The sequence below is a fragment of the Heptranchias perlo genome, chromosome 4 (assembly GCF_035084215.1).
Source record: "Heptranchias perlo isolate sHepPer1 chromosome 4, sHepPer1.hap1, whole genome shotgun sequence".
NCBI classification, from domain to species: Eukaryota; Metazoa; Chordata; class Chondrichthyes; order Hexanchiformes; family Hexanchidae; genus Heptranchias; species Heptranchias perlo.
Window position 1 is genome coordinate 73,447,265 of NC_090328.1, and position 21,919 is coordinate 73,469,183.

Sequence of the window (21,919 nt, forward strand, 5' to 3'; positions counted from 1 at the left end):
GTTTCCACCCAGCAGGAGGAAGATCTCTAGGCAAGCTCTTCAGGGCAGTGTCCTAGGCCCAACTATCTTCAGCTGTTTCATCAATGACCTTCCGTCCAAGATCAGAAGTGGGGCTGTTCACTGATGATTAGTGTTCAGCTCCATTTCCAATTCCTCAGATAATGAAACAGTCCACGCACGCATGCAGCAAGACCTGGACAACATCCAGGTTTGGGTTCATAAGTGGAAAGTAACATTCGTGCCACGCAAGTGCCAGGCAATGACCATCTCCAACGAGACAGAGCTTAGCCACCTCCCTTTGACATTCAATGGCATTAACATCACCGAATCCCCTACCATCAACATCTTGGGGATCACCGTTGACCAGAAACTCAACTGGACCAGCCGTGGCTAGTAGAGGCTGAGTACTATGCAGCAAGTGGTTCACCTCCCAACGCCCGAAAGTCTCTCCACCACCTACAAGGCTCAAGTCAGGAGTGTGATGGAATACTCTCCACTTACCTGGACGGGTGCAGATGTAACACCACCCAAGAAGCTTGACATCATTCAGGACAAAGCAGTCCACTTGATTAGCACCCCATCCACTCCCTCCACCATCAATGTACCGTAGCTGCAGTGTGCACAATCTACAGGATGCACTACAGCAAGTCGACAAGGCTTCTTCGGCAGCACCTTCCAAGCCCACGACTTCCACCACCTAGAAGGACAAGGGTAGCAGGTGCATGGGAACACCATCACCTCCAAGTTCCCCTACAAGTTACACAAGATTCTGACTCAGGCACCTATCGATTTTCCTTCATTATCGCTGGGTGAGAAACCTAAAACTCCCTACCTAACAGCATTGTGGGAGTACAGTCACCACAAAAACTGCAGCTGTTCAAGAATAAAGCCCATTATCACCTTCTCAAGGTAAATTAGAGATGGGCAATAAATGCCTGCCTTGCCATCAACACCTTTATCCAGAGAATAAAACAAAACTGCCCGACATCAGTGGGCAGAGTGGATGAGCGCCAGAAGCATCACAACGAGGGCCTGGCAGCAATGCAGAAAAAAAAAGTTTTAATGACCTGACAATGCTTGCTAAGGTCACATTCCTAACACCTCTCATTATACTCAGCTTAGCCCTGCACCAGCAATCATAACCCTTCTCTCCCCCAATTCCCATCACTCTCCTCCAAATCACTGCAGTACTCCTTCTGCTGCTACAACCATCTTCACTATTACTTCCCTTACCCCCTTACACCTGTGCCATGTTTCATAGCGGTTCAAGAAGGTGGGCTCACTACCATCTTCTCAAGGGCAATTAGGGATGGGCAATAAATGTTGGCCTCGCCAGCGACACCCACATCCCATTAATGAATTAAAAAAAATACACCAGCAGCACTATTTTACTCTAACATGCACATCCCCAAAACATCTCACTAGCCTAACACTAACACAATCCCTTGTTTCTTGCAGGACAAGCCTGCATGCGATAAGAGGGAGCAGGCAAGCACAGGAGGAGGGCAAGTGTCCATCCACATCCTGTCCTCACTCGAAGGGGCACATCAGGAGCATTGCAACTGGCGAGGCTGGAAGATACATCCCGCTTTCCCATTTCGCTGAAATTGTACCCTCGCACACTATGCGTAACAAAATGCTGCTGCGTTCAGCAGCTACTCGTCTGTCTCTGCATACTCTTGCCACTAAAGGCTAACCCTTTTGCCTCTCTTTCCTTTCAGGTCCACCAGCTGAAAAGGTTCCAGGGGTAGCAGAGGACTGCCCTCTTGAAGGTGAAGCGGCACTCGACTGTAACTTTGCAAGCTCCAGCTCAGAGACCGGTACCCCGGGTACTTTAGAGGGTCAGCACTGGGAGATTCACCAAGCACAAGTGCACAGCAACTAGGGTGAGGATGACCCAGGAAACAGCTCACCAGAGGGAGAGCCCACATCATAGCCCTGCTGCAGAAGGCACAGCTGAAGACTTCCAGGGCCCAGCCTACATAAAAAGACTGATCGCTATGCACCAGGACCTTTTAAGTGCACTTGCCTGCCTTCTAGCGAGCTTGCACAGTGTCAGTGTTAGATAGCACGTAGGAGTCCAGCTCCAACTTGTGTAGTGTGGCATCAGTACCATGGAGTCAACCATGGAATGAGTGGTCTGCTCTGTGAACACTGTAGCGGAGCCCCTGGTGACAGCTCAGACAGCTTTACTAGCAGCTCAGACTGCTGCCACCTTAGCTCTGGGGTCCAGCATCTCTTCAAACTTTCAGAGCATGAAGGAGAGCATGGATAAGGGCTTCCAAACCATCACACACACCTGCACTCTTATTTTCACAGAGCAGTGGGAGTGCTGAGGCGCAGCTCCATGAGCGTGGCATTGGCTCCATCGAAAAGGAACATGCTGTCCTCTCCAGTGCTTTTGTTGGTGCCAGACATCCAACTGAGTCACACTGCCCCAGCTAACGCCAACGCACTGCAATCTGCAGCCAGACCCTCAACGGCCAGGACTCCTTGTAATGGCTAACCTCAAGTGGCCCCAGTGGAGGTACAGCAGCCTTCCACAAGGTTCATTTTTAATTCTCTATAATTGGTACAAGCATTTGTAAAATCAAGAGTGAAGTATGCTGGAGTAGTAAATTTTTTTTGGGATTGCTGTGTCTTAAGTGTTAGCAAAGTAACAGCAACACGCAGGAAGTTGTACTGTTTGAGGGCATTCAGATGGTGGTGGGTGTAAGCATTGGATGAGATGGGAAAAGGGACCACTGTTGCATTGGGGAGGAGAGAGATGCTTTAGGAGAACCTCTGTTCAATAAGTTGCTGCCTTACAGCTCAGTAGCTAGCAGCACTGCTGGGCCATGCTCTTCCTCTACATCCTCCACTTCCTTATGCCTTTCGTGATGTTCCTTCGCCAAGGGTGGCTCCAATGCTTGTGTAGTTGTGCAGCATGCATCAACCAATCACAAATCTCAAGACGCACTCTGGGCTGTATTGAAGGATGCCACAAGAGCCGTCCAGACAGCAGACACTGCTTTAAAATGACAATCTGCTCCACTAAAGCTCTGGCTCTCATTTGGCTCTCCCTGTATCACTGCTCCACGTCTGTGCCTGGGTTCCTGACAGGAGTCATGAGCCAGGAAGTAAAGGAATGCTAGCCTGGCACCTGCTGGACTGGGTGGTAGAGAAGGGGTATTGAGGTTGGCACAGGGTAAAAGTGTCATGACTGCTACTAGGAAGCCAGGCTCAGAGCTGCATGAGTCACTGCCTGTGGTCACAAATGAGCTGGACATTTAAAGCAATAGAACTTCCTGCTGTAGAACATTACTGGTTCTTTATAGGGAGCGCACAGGGCTACATAAGCACAGTCTATGTTGCCCTGGAGCTACAGCAATCCTGCAATTTGAGCAAATACCACAGCCTTTTTCTCCTGCTTGGTAACCTCGATGAGAAGGTGATGAATTCTTGGTGCTTCGCAAAGTGTGCATCGATCACCTGCCTGATTCAAGTGTCCACAGCAAAGAGTGATATTACTTATGTTCCCTGTCGCAGGCTAGAATAACCCAGAGGCATAAAAGTTTAGAGCAACTGTGACCTCAACAGCCACAGCTAGTGCTGTTGATGCCTTGGGCTGGGCTCCTATTCTCTGTGCAACAGGTGTCCAAGCTCACAACAGACTTTGTGATCACCTCCGTTCCCCACCTAGGCCTACATTTTTTTCCCTTTGCAAATCAACACATCTTCCCAACACTCAGCTCCACCACTTACACACTCCAAACCTCAGCCCCACACCTGCAGAGTTTAAAATCGGTGACTGCTACCAAAACCCACTTCCGCCAGACACACAGCTGACCTCCTCCCCCATAAGCATCAATGTGATTGATCAAGCCAATAGCAGTAGAATATAAAGCTAATTTGATTGTATGGCCTTCAGAAGACAAATGCTATCTATGATCTAAAATATTAAAAAAAGAGGGAAGGATAAGCAGCTGTAGCAGATTAATAGTACTTTTTTCAGAATCATCATCCATGGAAATTTGACAATAAATGAAGCTAGAAAATGAAAGAATGGAGTTTCAAGTCCAGTAAGCATTATTCATTTGAAGGAATGAGGCTTTGAAACAATGCACATACATTTCCATTGCTCTAATCAAGAGTAGGGGAAAATCTGGGAGTTAGAAATAAAAGAATAATCTTGCATAAAAATATAAAATCCTTGAAAGAAAAAAGGCTAATTGGTCTAACAAACCCATTCCTTTTAAACAGGTCAACTAAATGTTTCTCACCAAACCCCTGAGTTAGGTCTTTCCCCAGAAAAGCATCTAATGATTTCTTGAACCCACCTATACAGTCTGCTTCAATGACTTTTGTTGGCAATTTATACTACAATTTAAGATAATCACAAAAGAATTAAAAGGGGAGGTTACAAAAATATTGTTACACAGATGATCACAATGTGGAATTCTCTGCCACAAACTCTGGTTGAAGTGGTATCCATAAATGGTTTTAAAAGGGAACTAGACAGCAGCCCAAAAAGGAAAATGTTAAAAGGTGTGTGAAGTGAGCAGCAAAGTGGGATTAGACTGGGTCACTCGTGTGGAAGAGACAGAGATTTGGGGCATATTGTGCATTTCTGTGCTATTACATTCTATGATTCTAAATCTATTACCATTTGAGCAAAGAAGTTTTGCCCGACGACATTTCTTAACCTCAAATTGTATAAACTGCTGTCATCATATTTAAGCCCTTCAAAAAAAAACTGCTTTGTAAATTCCCTTCGTAATTTTGGAAGTTTCACTTAAGTCACTTCTAGATCTCCCTTGCGTTCAGATATGTAGCTCATCTCAACCTAGATTACAGCCTTGTAACCTGACACTATAATTTGGTTTAGTGGTGATGCTTGGGTTATTTTCTTCAGGTTTTCTATATGCCAACAGCATCAGCATAATTGCATATCCTTTGCAAAAATGTATTATACCGTATGATGTTGGCAAAGGATACAAAATCTATTGTAGAATAAACACAAGCACACTCGGTAAGCATTACCTCAAAAATAAACCAAGCAAACAATGTACCAACCCTTGATGGGCAGTATTCCCACAAGTTCTGCAGAGTACAATGTTGTTGAACTTTCTCCTGCCCACAACTTGCTGCTGTGTCAGGCACTGCAGACACATTTGCATTTCTTTGCTTTCACAGCATGATCTCTAAACAGTGGGAGAGCAAATGATAAATGAATACCTGAGATAAGTATGACAGATGTACCATTACATTCATTAAGCTCTCTAGAGGTAAACATGGACATCAAGCGCTTTGTTAAGTGTAGCCACCTAAACCTTTGTCAGGTCCAAACAGCTTGAGCTTGATGGATTGTTTTGGATTTAATTAAATTCACTAGGTAATTCTGCCCATAATAAAAAGACAGCAAATCAAATTTCAAGCTCAAGGGAGATTTGGTCACAAAAGGAAATCAAATGGTCATGGGTTTTTGTGAAAATTTGTGAATTCTTTACCAGGTTTCATGCACGACACTAAGCAGTCAATATTTCCCACATTAGGAAACAAATAAGAAAACACAGGACTGGAACAGTAGCTAGAAAGTTTAGGTCATCAGTGTGCAACAATTCCCATTTAAATGCAAGAGGTACCAAAGGTAGTGGCGTAAATGTGAATCCAGTACAAGTCACTACAATAACGAGCTTTAACTTCAATATAATGTAATGGTATGGTACGTAAAAAGATAGCAAATGTCTGTCTGGTGTGATCGTTGCATAGTTAAAACTCTTGTCATTTTTGACTCAACCAATCTCTTAACTATTTTAATCAGTAACCATAAAATGTACAACCTCGCCTGAATAGCACAAGAACATACGTGTTATGGCTCCTCTACAGCATTGCCTTTGGCAGCAGGTAAATGAGGCTGTGCTGCCACCTCCGGACCATGTTAAGGGATCAGTTTTACCAACACTTCCAGAGACCATCGTTTTTTTTGGACTGCAGGCAGACAGTCGTCAGTCTACACATACAGACAGACAATGCAGTTTTCCCATCAACAGCCTGTACAGATCTTCCCTAGTCTCAGGGGAAAAGCACTGTGGCCAGGAAGAAAGCCCAGCAAATTGTGACTTTCAAACAATTGTATGTGTCCTACATTGCAGTTGTTAGTTGTTCTGGGTTGTGGAATCTTAGCAGCCTCAAGTATTGCCGTTTCTTCTTGAAGTAGTTATGTAATATCAAAAGGGTGCTAGTAAGTTACTCAGCAAAAATAAATAGGACATACAAGCAGCATCACAAAGTTCTTTTTTATGTGACAATGGAATGGCTCTCAAATTTTGTCCTCAATTCTAAGTTTGTTGATAAAATCCCCAAGATCCAAAAATGTATATTCATGTAGATTCAATTTGATTAACCAAGTCCTGAAAGGCCAACTATAAACAAACTGACTAGAAAACAGAAGTGCATTTGAATTTGCAACTATACACAAATGTTGGAAAATGAGATTTGGTATCTTACTTTTGCCAGCAAGATAAAACTTCAGGAACTGGCACTTTAAGAAATAAAATGCTCTTGAGCACTATTTATGTGCAGACTCAACTAAAATGCAGTAGCAATTCCAGTTGGTGAAATCACACTGTTTATACAGCACCTTCACAAACTGATGGAAAAGAGACAGCCATTGCAAACAGGAGCTGAATCACCAATTTGGCCCTCATGTAACTCTAAACAACGTAGTTACTTGCAAAATTTGAATGGTTTGTAGTTGAGCTGCCAATGCATATTAAAGTTTGTTAAAAGTGGTTGAATTTATACATCTCAAAGTGTACAAACTCGACAGTACAGATATGGGAAGCATACCCAAGTTTGTATGAGGCATCACCAAGTGAATTCGCCCTCCCCTAAATGTTTTACCATAAGAAGAACTGATGGTATGTATCGGTCAGGTAACTTATTTGATGCACTGCAATAATCCAGTATAATTAAGGAAGGGAGATATAAAATGGAAAGGAAGGGAGAGCAAATATCCATACAGTTTATGTCATTTGAGATCCAGAGTAAATGGGATCCCAGTAATTTAAAAGTTATATAGAGATAGTATTAGTTATTTTATGGACAGGGAGAAATTGGCAGATGTTAATGAAATAATTTACCTGCTTTGATTTGATACACATTTTGCCTTACTACCTGCTCGTTTATAAAAAGAACATAGTGGAAGTGGGATAGTCAGAAGTACTTACTGTGCCTGGGTCCCTCTCTGTTTCCACAGTAACCACAAAATGTATAGATATGGTGGTTCAGATACAAGGGCAAAAAAAGAAACAAAGAAAAAAGAAATTAGAACGCAAGCCGACAGATGCTTTCACAACAGCTTTTATTCATTCAATTCATTGCACATTCCTAATACATTTTCTTTTAAAAGTTCCACTTGTACTTTAACATTATAGGTACAACAGTTCTTTGCATACAACCCCTGGCCTTGGAACCAATGACAGAATAAATTACTGCTGGGTTATTAAATTAAAATGGCAACAAGAGAATTATTCGGCAAGTGCAATTCTTATTCATTAAATTAAATGGATTCACAGCACATCGATTCTCAATACAAGATTTTTTTTATATAAAAAAAGAGAAAACTGTTCAATTTAACAGAGCAAAATTATTTGACATGATTACAGCTGAAAACCTAGCAACATCAAGTTTTTTTTCTCCCTATACACATTTCAAAAAGATAAACAGTATGGATGGTTTTCTGGTGATGTCATTGTCCATCAAAATCTTTCTGGTTATCAGTAGTAGTAAAAAATGCTGTGAGTATTTAAAAGATGAATATAACTGTGGTAAGAACTTGAGCAGCTCCCTTTTGCTTCTTGTTCGTGGAACAAACCATTATACATGGTTAGATGAAGAGAAGAAAATTGCACCGTGTGGCCCATTTAAGTTCAGGCCAAGTCTGTTTAAGCTCAAACCAGTTTTTCTTTTACAAAAAAAAAGTCTACAGTGTAATAAGGATTGATATACATATCCCATAACTAATGTGGACATTTAAAATCACTATGTGTATAATGTTTTACAATTAGACATTTTTTTAAAAAAGGAAAGGGAATAAACAGAGAGATAGAATCAAAGTTTGTCTTTTTGTTTGTTTTAGTTTAGATTAGCGGAGGGAAGTAATATTATATTTGGCCCAGTGCACAAATTGTGTTTTCCTACACCTTTCCAGCATATCTTCAATACATAATACATAAATGACATTCTCATGACACAAAAAAGCACCATTAGCATCACACCAACAATTCTCAATGCTGTTAACTGACTGTCTGAAGAAACAAAGAATTCAGGTAGGCAACATTTCTGATTTCTTATTGGGGGCAGGGAGAAAAAAGGATGGTGTTAGTAGTTGGCTGTGCTGAATATTCGTTACAAAAAGGACCAAATATGCTGCAAAGAATGATATGTGGTCAACAGTGACAAAATTGTTAAGAAATCCTCCTATTAGACATTTTGCACGATGCAAGTGTCTCTTTGCAATAACAATCTTGATTATCTTAAGCTAAACTACAAGTGACCTATTTAGTTCGTTCTCTTGACTACTTTGGATCTAGTCAGAATAAGAAAAATGTGACTTGATTTACACATAGCTGAGGTTTGATGAAGAAATCTAGATTTTTGTTTACAATTTCCATATATCTGGCATCGTACAGATAACAGAAAACCAAACAACTTGTGCCTGCTTGTCATTACATGTATTAAAATCATGGGATCTATCTTGTAAATCAAGTTTTGATGGGAATCATTTTCTATTAAATTTCAACTATTAAGACTATTCCCAATTAATGAATAAACCATCTGTTAATAAACACAGCAAACATAAAATTGATTACTATTGACAAAGCCATTGTGCATTATTTGAGATAGTTACTTCATCTAGATTTTTAAAAATCCCATTGATTAAATAACTGAAGTCACTGTTTGCTAAAGCTTTCTTTTTTAAAAAAAAAGACAAAATCATATTGCACTTCAAATTGCAAAGTTTACTTTTTAAAATATAGTTTTTATTGGTTCTGGAACATTTGCATAGTTATGTGGTGAAAAAAATGTACTGCGATTTACCATACTCACAGGAGCATACGTTTATGCATCATATTGAGTAAGTTGTAGACGTTTGGACACTACACATCGAGAGGAGCAAGGCAGTCTGGTAGCAGAAGGCTTTTTCGGGAAAGGAAGCCAATGGGCAAGGGACTTAATCCTGTATTAGCTTTGATGAATAGTTGTTCTTGAAGAGGTTTGGAATGTCGTCACCATTCTGTCCCTCCACTTTCCCAATAGTTTTGTTTAGGCAGGGGTGGGGGGGGGGGGGGTGGAGGAGGGGCACGTAGAAGGTGAGGGAGAGTAGCGGACCCAGACTAGTATCCCTCCACCTGCAGTAAGAATGTGCACATAACTTAGACTTTCATGCATCCTACACGGATGTTTTCTTTGCATTATGTCACATTGTTTTGCTGCTGGTAGCAAGAACTATGCTTGCCTACATGTTGCATGGGTTGCATACCTTCCATGCAACAGGCTTAGCAGTGAGTTGGGTCTGAAAGATCACAAGATTATTCTTGGTCCTTGCCATCTCCAGGACCTGTGGCCATGGGATTGGGGCAAAAGCAGGAAACTGATCAGATTGCAATGCACAGCTCCAATCAAAAACTGTAAGCATATCACTTAAGGCAAATGTTCTAAACATTACCTAACAAGACATTTGGATTAAGACACCTGAAATTACATCAAAATTTATGTTTAAGACAACAGTGTCACTGTCTCACCCGTTTTGAATTTGCAAATTTACTAGTTAGGATAGTGAGCTGGACACAGGGAGGGGGAGAAAGAGGAGTGGTTGCTAACGCCGACAAGTACGCATCAGTGCAATTGACTCCTTACCCCAATCATCCAAGCCAATACAATTAAAAATGAACCTGGTGCAACAATTAGTCATCATCAGAACAATACATTTACTGAACAAATAGTAACTGTTGCAGAAAGTGGATGATGAGTTAAAATCAATTGTCTTAAGATCTACTTATTCCTCTGGTAAATATCAATTGGACTAAAAGAGGATAGTGAGTAATTGGGCATGGGAGTAAGGAATGTTGTGTTATTCCCATCTAAATTCTCAAAAGTTGTAAACGAAAGACTTCCCCCTCCCCTTCCCAATTGAATCCATTTTAAATGTAGCAGCTCTGTTGTAATGTGATAAGGGTGATTGGTCTCCAAGTACTCCCACTCTACATCACTTCATTTGCTATGGTATCTTATTTACATGTGGACTTGGGCCTTTGTCCAGCCTTTGAGCACTTGCTACACATTAACAAATACTCAGGAGCAACTGGCAACAAAGAAATTTGAGGTCCGTCTACAGACAGTAAACATTACAAATTAATTGCCACTAACGCTGTGGAATGCAATCCCCTTGCCCCATGTATTTACATTTGCTGCATTAAAGTGGGATGGCACACATTACATTAGGATCCAAGTTCAGAGTGGGGCCCAACACATCATACTTGCCCCTCAAGCTCACTCTTAAGGAAGGATTTTACTTTACTTTAAATGCTGCAATACTGCCCACTGTAATGTAGACAGCTAGCAAAATAGTAGCACTTGTAATGTGGGTCATAATACATCACAGAAAACTATAAACAAATTCTTCAGAACATGACAGGTTCATAATTTACATCTTGAGCTAAAAGAATAAACTGATTGTTTGGGCAATTGGTTAATGATTTTTTTTGTATCTTATATTGGATTTTGAAAACTGTACAAAAAAAAAACCTAGCTGTGACAGGACCGAAATTCACAAAAAGTTTCTAATCAGGCCTGCCATGCTTCTCACCTCTGTGGTGGTCCGATTCATGGTGCTTCTTATCATCTTTCATAGAAAGGTGGGACTGTCCACCCAATGCACTTGATAGAGCCAAAAGGCCTGCACTGCTACCAAGTGAGGGGATTGATGGAGGCTGGAGTCCTGAAGGGTGAGGGGTGAGAGGCACTGGAGGTCCGTGGCCATGAGAGAGATGTTGAGCCTGAAGTTGCTGTTGCTGTCCATATTAAGACCATCAGAAGTTTGCCAGCAAAATAACAATGAGGAGAGAAGAAAACAAAAATGTAGTTATTTCAGTGAGAAGTTCCCTGTGCATAGATCAGCAACAAATGTAAAGTAAAATTGGCACTTAAAGAAAAAAAAAATTGACATAGCAATTACAAAACACTCCTGCTCTATCTCCTCGGCTATCACGGATTAACATTTCCACACAATAATGATTGTGGCAGACGTTGACCGACTTGGAGTATCTGTTAGATCCAATCACATTCTGCCAGTAGTACACAGCCACACAGATTAGATGCAATGTCTGCATGTCAAATCTTTGCCCAGAACATGCCACGTAGGGACTCAGTCTATTTTGAAATGGTATATGCTTTATTTGAATGGTTGACAATTCTGAAATTCAAAACTTCCCATTTGTTTTAAAAGCCCCTAGAGCAAGAAACAAAAAAACCTGGTCTCGGTGATTTTATTCTGATTGCAGACTTCAGTTAAAAACTCTGGATCAGAAGTGCATGTTGGTCATTTTGGTACCATTTCAATTTGGTTTCTGGGAGATCTATAAATTGGCCTCAGGCGTTTATGCTGCTAAACCAAGGCAGCATAATCAAAGTTAGTTTTATTTCCAATTTAGTAACATAAATGCTTAGAGCCAGGTTGCTGATGTTGGTCTGCAAAATAACACAGTGTCAATACAAGACTAGTTTTGGGGTGCAAATTCAGTCTGAAATTAGTTAAATTTGGGGATTCACATTTTTTTTTAAAAGAGAATAAAAGTGACTGGTTAGCTAATATGTAAACTATGAAATTGTAAGCTGCTTGTGTAGCAGTGAGCAAGGCAATATGGTCTTTTGATATGCACATTTGATCTATCAGATCAATTTTTGACTGTTTTAAACCAAAATTTGTGCTTAAAAATACTCTGTTAGGAGGGTAGTGATATTTTGACAACATCCAGCTTAGTTCTGAAGTTGATGGAATGAAAGTTAATAGGCAAGTTTAAATCAGATGATAAAAGTTTAGCAAAGAAGCCATAATTAACTAAGTTCCTTCTATGTACTGTGGGTGAAAGTGCTTTACCTGGATTTTACATCCATCATTTCACATAGTGAAGTCATAATGGCTTTAGTCATTAAGTATACAGGTAAAGAATCACAAGTTATCAAAACTCTCACTTCCAGTTTCTCTTCACTTCAATTTTTTCACATTACCTTCTTGTAAGGTGCCAGTGGCTTTCCAGTACCCTGCATCCGTCATGATCATTGGGGGAGGGAGATGGGAGGAAAGGGCATCACAACCAAACAACCCCCATCCAACATTCAGCAGGCCTAACTGGATAGCAAATTAATAATAGAAAGCCAAGCATTAGTTGCCATGACCCCAGGTTCTACCCCAGCTGACACTAGATAACTCAGCATTGATCAGGGATTGATCTTTGCTTCTGTATAACAATCACCACTTGACTATACTACCAGACAATTAATCTGCTTTTATACTATGCAAGGCCCATATTTGCACTGCCGGTTCCCAAGCACAGGTGTCACGCAGCCAACTGCAACCCAAATGAAAACCTGCCAGATTTGCCAAGACTAGTAGCCAGGAAAACCCAATTTTAAAAAAAATCTTCCTGACTGCTGGCCAGTGAATTCCAGCAGAGTTTACCTTCAGGTTGCAACTGGCTGCACAAGACCTGTGCTTTAGGAGCCAAATGACCAAAGTACAGTTCATGCTTTGTACAAAGGCAGTTTTAGATGTTGACAGCAGCAACTGGGAAGAAAGGACATTTTCATGAGAGGAAACTGAGTCAGGTATAACAAGAACAAGCAACATTTTTTTCCAAGGAAACAAGGTGGAAGTTCAATATTCAGGAATGGCTTTACTGTATCAAGCATAAGAAGCACCTTAGATAAATGAAGTTTTTTCTGGTTTGCGAAATTTAAAAATTGATTTTTAATGTTCAAGATCAAGTTAATAGACCATGCTGCCTCTATTACTGATGGAGACATTACAATTCAAAATAAATGTACTACCTTCTATATCTCCAGCTGCATAAAACAAGCTAGCTCTTCATATAAACCATAGGGGAAGGAGGGGTAGAGAAATGAAAGAGAAAAGGATAAAAAAAAAATCAAGATGACAGCAAGCAGTTCAGATCATCACAACTGGAATAAGTACATTATGTGTAGCACACAGTACAAGTATAGGATGGAACACATCACAAATGTATCGAGTTGAGATTTTCTCACATTTAAACAATGCAGCTACACAAAATACCACATATAATGCACGATAGTAATACAGCCCATTAATCTAAAGGTATTGATACAGACCACAGAACATGCTGCTAATTATTTTCCACAAGTTTTGTTATAGAAACTATATATATTGCAATAAAATTCAAAGTTGAACATATGACAATATCTAAATGATTTTAAAAACTCAGAAATGGAACTTCAAACATTACTGCACAGTGCAGATTTTCTAAAAGCTGTGATTGGCTACAAGCCAGAAAAGAAAAAACTACGCCTGTCTTGATGTCTGCACTATGGTACACCAGGCATGCTTATTAGCACTTAATTAAAAGCTGGACACCTGCCATTAGAACCATGTTCAATGCAACCGAAGTAACAAGTTTGTCCTATTACCAATTACCACTACTGTTCACTCTTCAAGTGTTGTGTCCAATTTCTTTGAAACAAGTGGTGATGCATGTACAGGCAGCTGAACAGACAGCAATTAACAACAGACTTTATAAAAATAGCTAGAATGTGGACATATAACCCCTCAGCACTAGAACTCAAGAAGCAGAACAGAACTTTACATCTCTAACGGTAAGTGTGTTAGGCTAATTTGTCTCCCCAATTGAATGGTAGATTATAACAGGATTAATTCTGTGCAACCAGCATTCAGGTTTCTGGAGGTGTGGAATTAAATAATGGTTCACACTACTCAGATTTCAAATATTCAAGATAGCTGGCAAGTTTCTATTTGAACTACCAAGCAAACAGTACAAAAATAAGGCCACTTGAACTTGCTTTCAGCAGACTGTGGTAGTAACTGATTGAATAGCCATTTTTTTCCTCCAAGCATTTGTCATGTTTATAATGTGGAAACACTTTATGAAGTGGTTTTGCAATATTAACTGAGACCATGGGTAGAAATAGCAATTCATAGCTACTTTTATATTGCACTCCATGAGGTGCTAGGGTCATCATTTCCCAATATGATGTGGAGATGCCGGTGATGGACTAGGGTTGACAATTGTGAACAATTTTACAACACCAGGTTATAGTCCAACAATTTTATTTGAAAATCACAAGCTTTCGGAGGCTTCCTCCTTCCTCAGGTGAATGCGAAAGGTTCGAGGATTTCTTGACATTCACCTGAGGAAGGAGGAAGCCTCCGAAAGCTTGTGATTTTCAAATAAAATTGTTGGACTATAACTTGGTGTTGTAAAATTGTTTACAATTTCCCAACATGTGGATCTTGCACAGCTGATGGCAACCCAAGAGTAAGTTTGATGGAATTTTTCTTAAAGTCAGCCATTGGGAAGAACAGTTTTTTAAAAAAAAGAAACTTAACATACCTAACTATCATAACATTATACACTATAGGTTTTCTGCATTGTGAATGTATTATTTTAAAATATCTATATTCCCAATGGATACAGTACAGGTATGGTAGCCTAGTGGCTATGCTACCGGACTAGCAACCCAGAGTTCGTAAATTTAAATCCCACCTTGCAAATTGTGAAATTGAATTCAATATCTCAGGTAAATTGTGGGCTAGTACAAGAAAATGACCATGAAAGCTGCTGAATTATTGTAAAAGCCAAAAAAGAGGCTCACCAATGAATGTCCTTCAGGAAAGGGAATCGGCCATGCCTATCTGGTCTAGCCTCCAATCCCACACAATGTGGTTAATTCAATGCTTTCAGGGCAACCAGGATGGGTCTTGCCCGTGTCACCCATGACCCAAGAACAAATAAAGAAAAACCAGTCAAAGCACTAACCCCACCACACAGAATGCATTATGCAAGCACCTAAGTTTCTGTTTTAGTTCTAATTATTTTGAAGCAAGAATCTGAGTGAAAACTCGCAGAGGTCATGGAGATTTTGATTGCAGGAGTCAGATGAGCAGAGATGAGCCAATTGAATCTGGCCGTCAGATTTGATCAAAGTCTCTCTTTTTGTTTTCAATTATCATGTGATTGAGCCTGCATCACTGAGCCAGCAGTAAACACACAGATTGGAAAGAAGGCAGGGAAGGGAAAAATGAGAGAAACTGGAAGCAACCTGGCACCAGCTGATGGTGGCCAGCAGGATCAGGGGACCGATGGACACATTAGGGATGCAGAGCTGAGCAGTCTGAATATAGAATATTTTTTGAACATGAAAAGTATGGATAGGTTGTTTTCCTATCATTGTAGAGAAGAGACGCAAATAACTATTTGTTATTTTGCATTTGTGTGTGTGAGCCAAGAACCATAACAGATACAAGCAAAGTTCGGCAGAAGCACATTGTGTGACTGGCCAAAAAAAACCTGCTGAGTTTGTTTTAAACTGCAAGATTTTCAAACTTTGCAAGGTCTACTGCCATCATAATGGTAGATAAGCAATGAAGAACATTTAAAGAAATAATTCATAATTCACAACAAATATACATTCCCTTGAGAAATAAAAACTCCACAGGAAAAGTGATCCAACCATCGATAACTAGAGAAGTTCAGGATAGTATTAGATTAAAAGAGGCTTACAATGTTGCCAAAAATAGTAAGCCTGAGGATTGGGAGGGTTTTAGAAATCAGCACATGATTGACAGAGAGAAAATTGAACGAGAGTAAACTAGCAAGAAATATAAAACAGATTATAAGAGCTTCTACAAGTGTGTAAAAAGGAAGAGATTAGCAAAAGTACTTGTGGGTCCCCTAAAGGCAAAGACAGGAGAAATTATAATGGGGAGTAAGGAAATGGCAGAGACCTTAAACAAATATTTTGTATCTGTCTTCACAGTAGAAGACACAAAAAACATACCAGAAATAGTGGGGAACCAAAGGTCTAATGAGTGTGAGGAACCGAAAGTAATTAAGATTAGTAAAGAAAAATTACTGGAGAAATTAATGGGACTAAAAGCCAACAAATCCCCTGGACCTGATGGCCTTCATCCTAGGGTTTTAAAAGAGGTGGCTACAGAGATAGTGGATGCATTGGTTTTGATCTTCCAGAATTTCCTGGATTCTAGAACGGTCCCAATGGATTGGGAGGTAGCAAATGTAACCCCGCTATTCAAGAAAGGAGGGAGAGAAAACAGGGAAGTTAGCCGACATCAATAGGAGGGAAAATGCTAGAATCTATTATTAAAGAGTTAGTAATAGGGCACTTAGAAAATCATAAAATGATTAGGCAGAGTCAACATGGTTATATGAAAGGGAAGTCGTGTTTGACAAACCTATTAAGAGTTTTTTTTGAAGGTGTAACAAGCAGGGTAGATAAGAAAGACCAGTGAATGTAGTATATTTGGATTTTCAAAAGGCATTCGATAAGGTGCCACACAAGAAGCTGTTACACAAGATTAGGGATCATGGGATTGGGGGTAATATACTAGCATGGATTGAGGATTGGTTAACAGACAGAAAATAGAGAGAGTAGGAATAAAAGAACCATCTTCGGGTTGGCAGGCTGTAACTAGTGGGGTGCCGCAAGGATCAGTGCTTGGGTCTCAGCTATTTACAATATATATCAATGACTTAGATGAAGGAAGAGTGTAATGTATCCAAGTTTGCTGACGATACAAAACTAGGTGGGAAAGTAAGCTGTGAGGAGGATGCAAAGAGGCTGCAAAGGGATATAGACAGATTAAGTGAGTGGGTGAGAAGGTAGCAGATGGAGTATAATGTGAGGAAATGTGAAATTATCCACTTTGGTAGGAAGAATAGAAAAACAGAATATTTTTTAAAAAAAGGTGAGCAACTAAGAAATATTGGTGGTCAGAGGGATTTGGGTGTACTTGTACACGAATCACAAAGTTAACATGCAGGTACAGCAAGCAATTAAGAAGGCAAATGGTATGTTATACTCCAACCCCCTTGCAATAAAGGCTAAGAGTAAGATCTTGCTGCAATTATATAGGGCTCTAGTGAAACCTCACCTGGTGTACAGTTTTGGTCTCCTTACCTAAGGAGGGATATACGTGCCTTAGAGGGGATGCAACAAAGGTTCACTAGATTGATTCCCGAGATAAGAGTGAGGGTTGACCTATGAGGAGAGATTGAGTAGAATGGGTCTATATTCTCTCGAATTTAGAAGAATGATAGGTGATCTCATTGAAAATTCTTAGAGGGCTTAGCAGGGTAGATGCTGAGAGGCTGTTTCCCCAGGCTGGAGAATCTAGAACGAGGGGATGCATACTCAGGATAAGGGGTCAGCCACTGAGGACCGAGATGAGAAGAAATGTCTTCAATCAGAGGGTTGTGAATCTTTGGAATTCTCTACCCCGGAGGACTGTGGTTGCTCAATCGTTAAGTATATTCAAGACGGAGATCAATAGATTTTTGGACACTAAGGGAATTAAGCGATATGGGGATAGGGCAGGAAAGTGGAATTGAGGTTGAAGATCAGCCATGATCTTATTGAACGGCTGAGCAGGCTCGAGGGGCCGTAAGGCCTATGCCTGCTCTTAGTTCTTATGAATGGCCTTTTAGAAAAAAAAAGGACTTTCTTGTGAGACTCACATTGGCAGCCTATTAGTTGGCAATAAAGTACGACAAATCCTTCATATAACTAGTATAACACCCACTCATAGGAAAAAGTTCTAAAGTTGGGAATGGGAAAAACTACATTTGAAACATAATTAAAACGGAACATGCTAAATCTCTACTTCTGAGGCTGACCATTCAATATTTCACTGCTTCACACATCTGTAATTATAGGAACTTACCACTGGACATCTTCTATTCTCTTAAACACACTGCAAGTAGTCTAGTTGGTACCTAATTAAGAGTTCACAAGCTCGTTCTACTACCATTCATCCTGCATTGAGCAGTCCAGATAAACAAACTAAAGCAAATCCACAATCTATGAAACTTTGGCTTTCCTTTCTCTTTCCTCTTTGCTTCACTCTAAAGTAGAAGTATTATGCATTGCTGAGTGGGCACTTACAAAGCCACAAGTCCTTTTTTAAAATATAATCTTTCAAGCAGAACTGCAGTTCTTACCACAACCATTTGGCTTTGTCTGTCTTATCATATGTCCTCAGTCTAGTTATTTATAGGGCATCATAGGATTGACCGGTCACTCTGAAGAATAAACCCTCAAGAGGTTAATGCCATCCTCTGAAGCCTATCACAATACAGATAGCTAGCTGCTACTACTCCAACTGAGGTTGGGCGGGGGGATAAAAACAGGGGAAAATATAACATCTATTAATCCTTTGTCAAATCCAATCATGAGATTGTGAAAAAACGACAATATTCTGAAAACCAACTGGCTTAGTATTTCAAAGTATAGTACTACCATGCCTGTGCACAATTCCGTTATTGTGGATTTCAGTTCTGAGAGGGTTAACTCTACATCACTGAGCTACATTTCCATTTCTCATCTATCTACTTTCATGAAGAACAAGATACCTAATTTTGCATTACAATATTACACATTGTTAATTAAATTCTATTAATTAAACTTTTTATGGATTTGTATGCACATTGTTAAAAAAAATTAACACATCGTAAAGGTTGCTAATCAAGCTGATATATCATTAGCAGCAGTCCACAAATGAACATTTAGTCTGACAGGAGAGACAAATAGAACCAGTCTAAAAGGAAGCACAATTTAGGAACTTGGATTCTCTGCTAATCTGGAAAGAATTTTGGTCTTTAAAAAAAAACTTTACCAGGACTATTGCTTCATCTATTCTTAGTCTAATTGTCAGTGTTTTTAGTGCATGACCCCCATTGTCCTTTACACTAGGTCATGTCCCTTCACTATGCAGGCAGCTGCCATAAAATGGGTCAGCATTTATTCGCACTGCAGCTGCTGTTAGTACGAATAGATAGACTTCTGTTGTCTGCTTTCCCTTGGGAGACAGGTTGACACATTGCATGTTCAACGATGGAGCAAAGGTTCAGAGATTTGTCAGCCCAATTTTATGCTGTTCCGGTGTGTGAGGATGCACCAGTCTCTTTCAAGCAAAATCAGGCATGTGTCAGAGCATGAAACCAATTGTACTACACAGGATAATTATGAAAATGGTCACTTGATGTGTGAAAGGAGAAAAAGCAAAAGAGAGAAGCAGAGACTTAGGATTACTATTTAAAAACTAGATGTCTGGAACAATAAAAAGAGTGGAACAGGATTTATAAAGCTGCAGAATCTAGTTAGGGGACAGTTTGGTGTATTTTTTGGAAGTCATATTGATAATTGAGTTTAAAAGATATTTTACAGTTTTCTGAATTAAGACCAATTCCCCTCAAACATACTCACCTGTAGAGAATTGGAGAGTGGATGTTTGAGGTGTTTGGACAGAGTTGCATTTTCCAAATTAGGCATGACACTAAAATAGTTAAATTACTAAGTAAATTTATGGCTGGTCAGAAGCACTAGATTTTTTTTTAAATAAAAAAATTGCCAATTTATCCAATTTTGATGTTGCCAGTCCTTTCATGGGTGTTAATTATTAATATTTGAACCCGAGAGGTATACAGATTTACAGAATATTTTTCTTTTAAATTAGGGGTTTACATCTCATCACTTGTAGAATTTTCAAAGCATTGGGATAGAAATATAGTGGGAGATTTTTCCAGTCCTGTGCACAGCGACAGTAAAATCGGGCAGGACGGAGCACACGCTGCTATTAGATTGCTTGCCAGACATTCAGTTTTAGATGAGCAGTAACTTCCTGCAGCTAACCATTGGGAAGACCAAAACCAACATCTCTGGCCACCATTACAAATTTCATACACCGGTTACCAACTACTTCCCCTCCCTGGTCACTGTCTCAGGCTTAACCACACCGTTTGTAATCTTGGCATCTTGTTAGACTCTGCGCTAAGTTTCTAACCCCATAATCTCTCCATTATAAAAAATGCCTACTTCTACAACATAGCCCAGCTCTGCCAACTTCAGCTCATCCAAAACGTTTATCTTATCCTGCACCAAGTCCCACTTAGCCAATACCCATGTACCCATAAAGCCCTCCTTAAAACCCACCACTTTGACCAAGCTTTCCTCATCTTTCCAATCTATCTTTGTCTGGCTCGGTGTCAGTTTTTCTTTTATGCCCGGATATGGCATTTTTACATTAAATGCCAAATAAATGCAAATTGTTTGTGCAAAAACTAGGAATGACTAAAGAAAAAGGCTTGCTTTTTTTTTTAAGCAGCAGTGGCACTAAAACCAGGGGAGGGTGCAAAGGTGTATGTGTGCAAGTACATGTGGACTTCAGGTCGCAAGTCAGCTGCAATGTCTGTCATAGTTAAATGACTTGCTGATGCTTGCTCACTTTCTACACTCAAACAAAGAAGTGACTAATTGGTACAACCACTAGAGGCTACCTGCAGAACTACCTCAAAGAACAAATGTGTCCAGAAGAGGAGGAAGGGTTGAGAGAAGGAGAGCAATTGCCAGAAAGAGAAAAGATTGCCACTGATGATATAGCCTGCCTTCTCAGTTCGGGACTATCTAATACGGGGGATTAAAATACGTAGGTAGTTATGCCCTTTTGTTCCCGAAGCTCACCACTGAGCACCCAATGATCTAATTAACGGACAAAGGCACAATCTGGTGTAGTGCTAATCCATAACGGCCAAGTTTTGATCCCCTTTGTCATGAGTTAGCAGATTTCAGCCAGAGCTGCCGCTGGATCTTACAACTGTGATCTGTACCTTAGGGTGGAAGGAGAAGCAGAGACCTTGCTCTTGATCACTCTCTATACTGAAGAGCATGCAATGTTGATGTCTGATAAAAAAAATAGAATCAAGATGAGCCGAAATGCCCTCCATGCTCAAACAGAACATCCAAGTCATACAAGAAGAACTGTCATTTGGGCAATATTCCAAAGGGCTGCCGGTGCATACAGAACCATAATACTGCAAAACAGTGATTACGCTTTAAAAGCGAGTCATTGGCTATCCCAAATAATTCATAACCAAAAGGATGTGAAAAGTGTTATATAAATGTAAGTTGTTTCTTATTACAGAGTCTGTCTTCAGAAGAGGGGATAAAACCCATTTGGAGCAATTGTGGGATAACATAAGCATGAGGACTCGCAGCTCTAATAAAATGAGACTAAATTAGATGGAAAGGAGGAGAAGGTGATGAGAATAGGGAGAGAAGGGAGAAAGAGAGAGCACAGGAGAGAGGTTAGAAGGTAGGAGGAGAAAGAAGGGAAATGAATGATAACGGGTGTGGAGGTTGTGTGTTTATGCAAGGCTGAATAATTATGTACACATAAAACAGCATGAAAAATGTATTCTTGAAGTCACTGATGCTGTTTTGGGACAAAATCATTAGAAGGAAAATGAAGGTCACCCTACCAGTTTATTTCACCTAATTGACTGCCAATAGCTTACCAGAAGCAAATTGACTGTAGATCTGCAATTGAGAAACTGATGAAAGCAAAGTTTTCAAACTGTGTCCAATTCTTTTATCAGCACTAATCCAGTTCTTATTTTTCAATCTCCAGTTGGGATGTAATTTTGAGCACAGATGGATTAACTGGTCTCTTTGTCTAAAGACGTCATTGGTCTTTGCCAGTGTTAATCCTTACAGCGGCATGTCTAATTATCATTACAAAGTGTCTCAGAGAACTATAAAAATCAGCAGGGCATCTTCACACGAGCAATTAACATAAATTGATAAATGA

The 21,919-nt window shown here is 40.0% G+C and overlaps 1 protein-coding gene across 5 annotated transcripts in view; it reads right to left on the reverse strand.

Annotated features, from left to right (window-relative positions):
- LOC137321021 (transducin-like enhancer protein 1) overlaps positions 1-21,919 on the reverse strand; it is a 102,164-nt gene that overhangs the window by 41,265 nt on the left and 38,980 nt on the right. For 4 of the 5 annotated variants that reach the window (XM_067983134.1, XM_067983133.1, XM_067983131.1 and 1 more), the window contains 2 exons: positions 10,853-11,057; positions 7,212-7,228 (listed from right to left, as the gene is read on the reverse strand). The exons of the other annotated variant lie outside the window; for it this stretch is intronic. In XM_067983134.1, the coding sequence (XP_067839235.1) occupies positions 7,212-7,228; positions 10,853-11,057 (222 nt within the window). The remainder of the gene's footprint in view (positions 1-7,211; positions 7,229-10,852; positions 11,058-21,919) is intronic. 5 annotated transcript variants of the gene reach the window in all.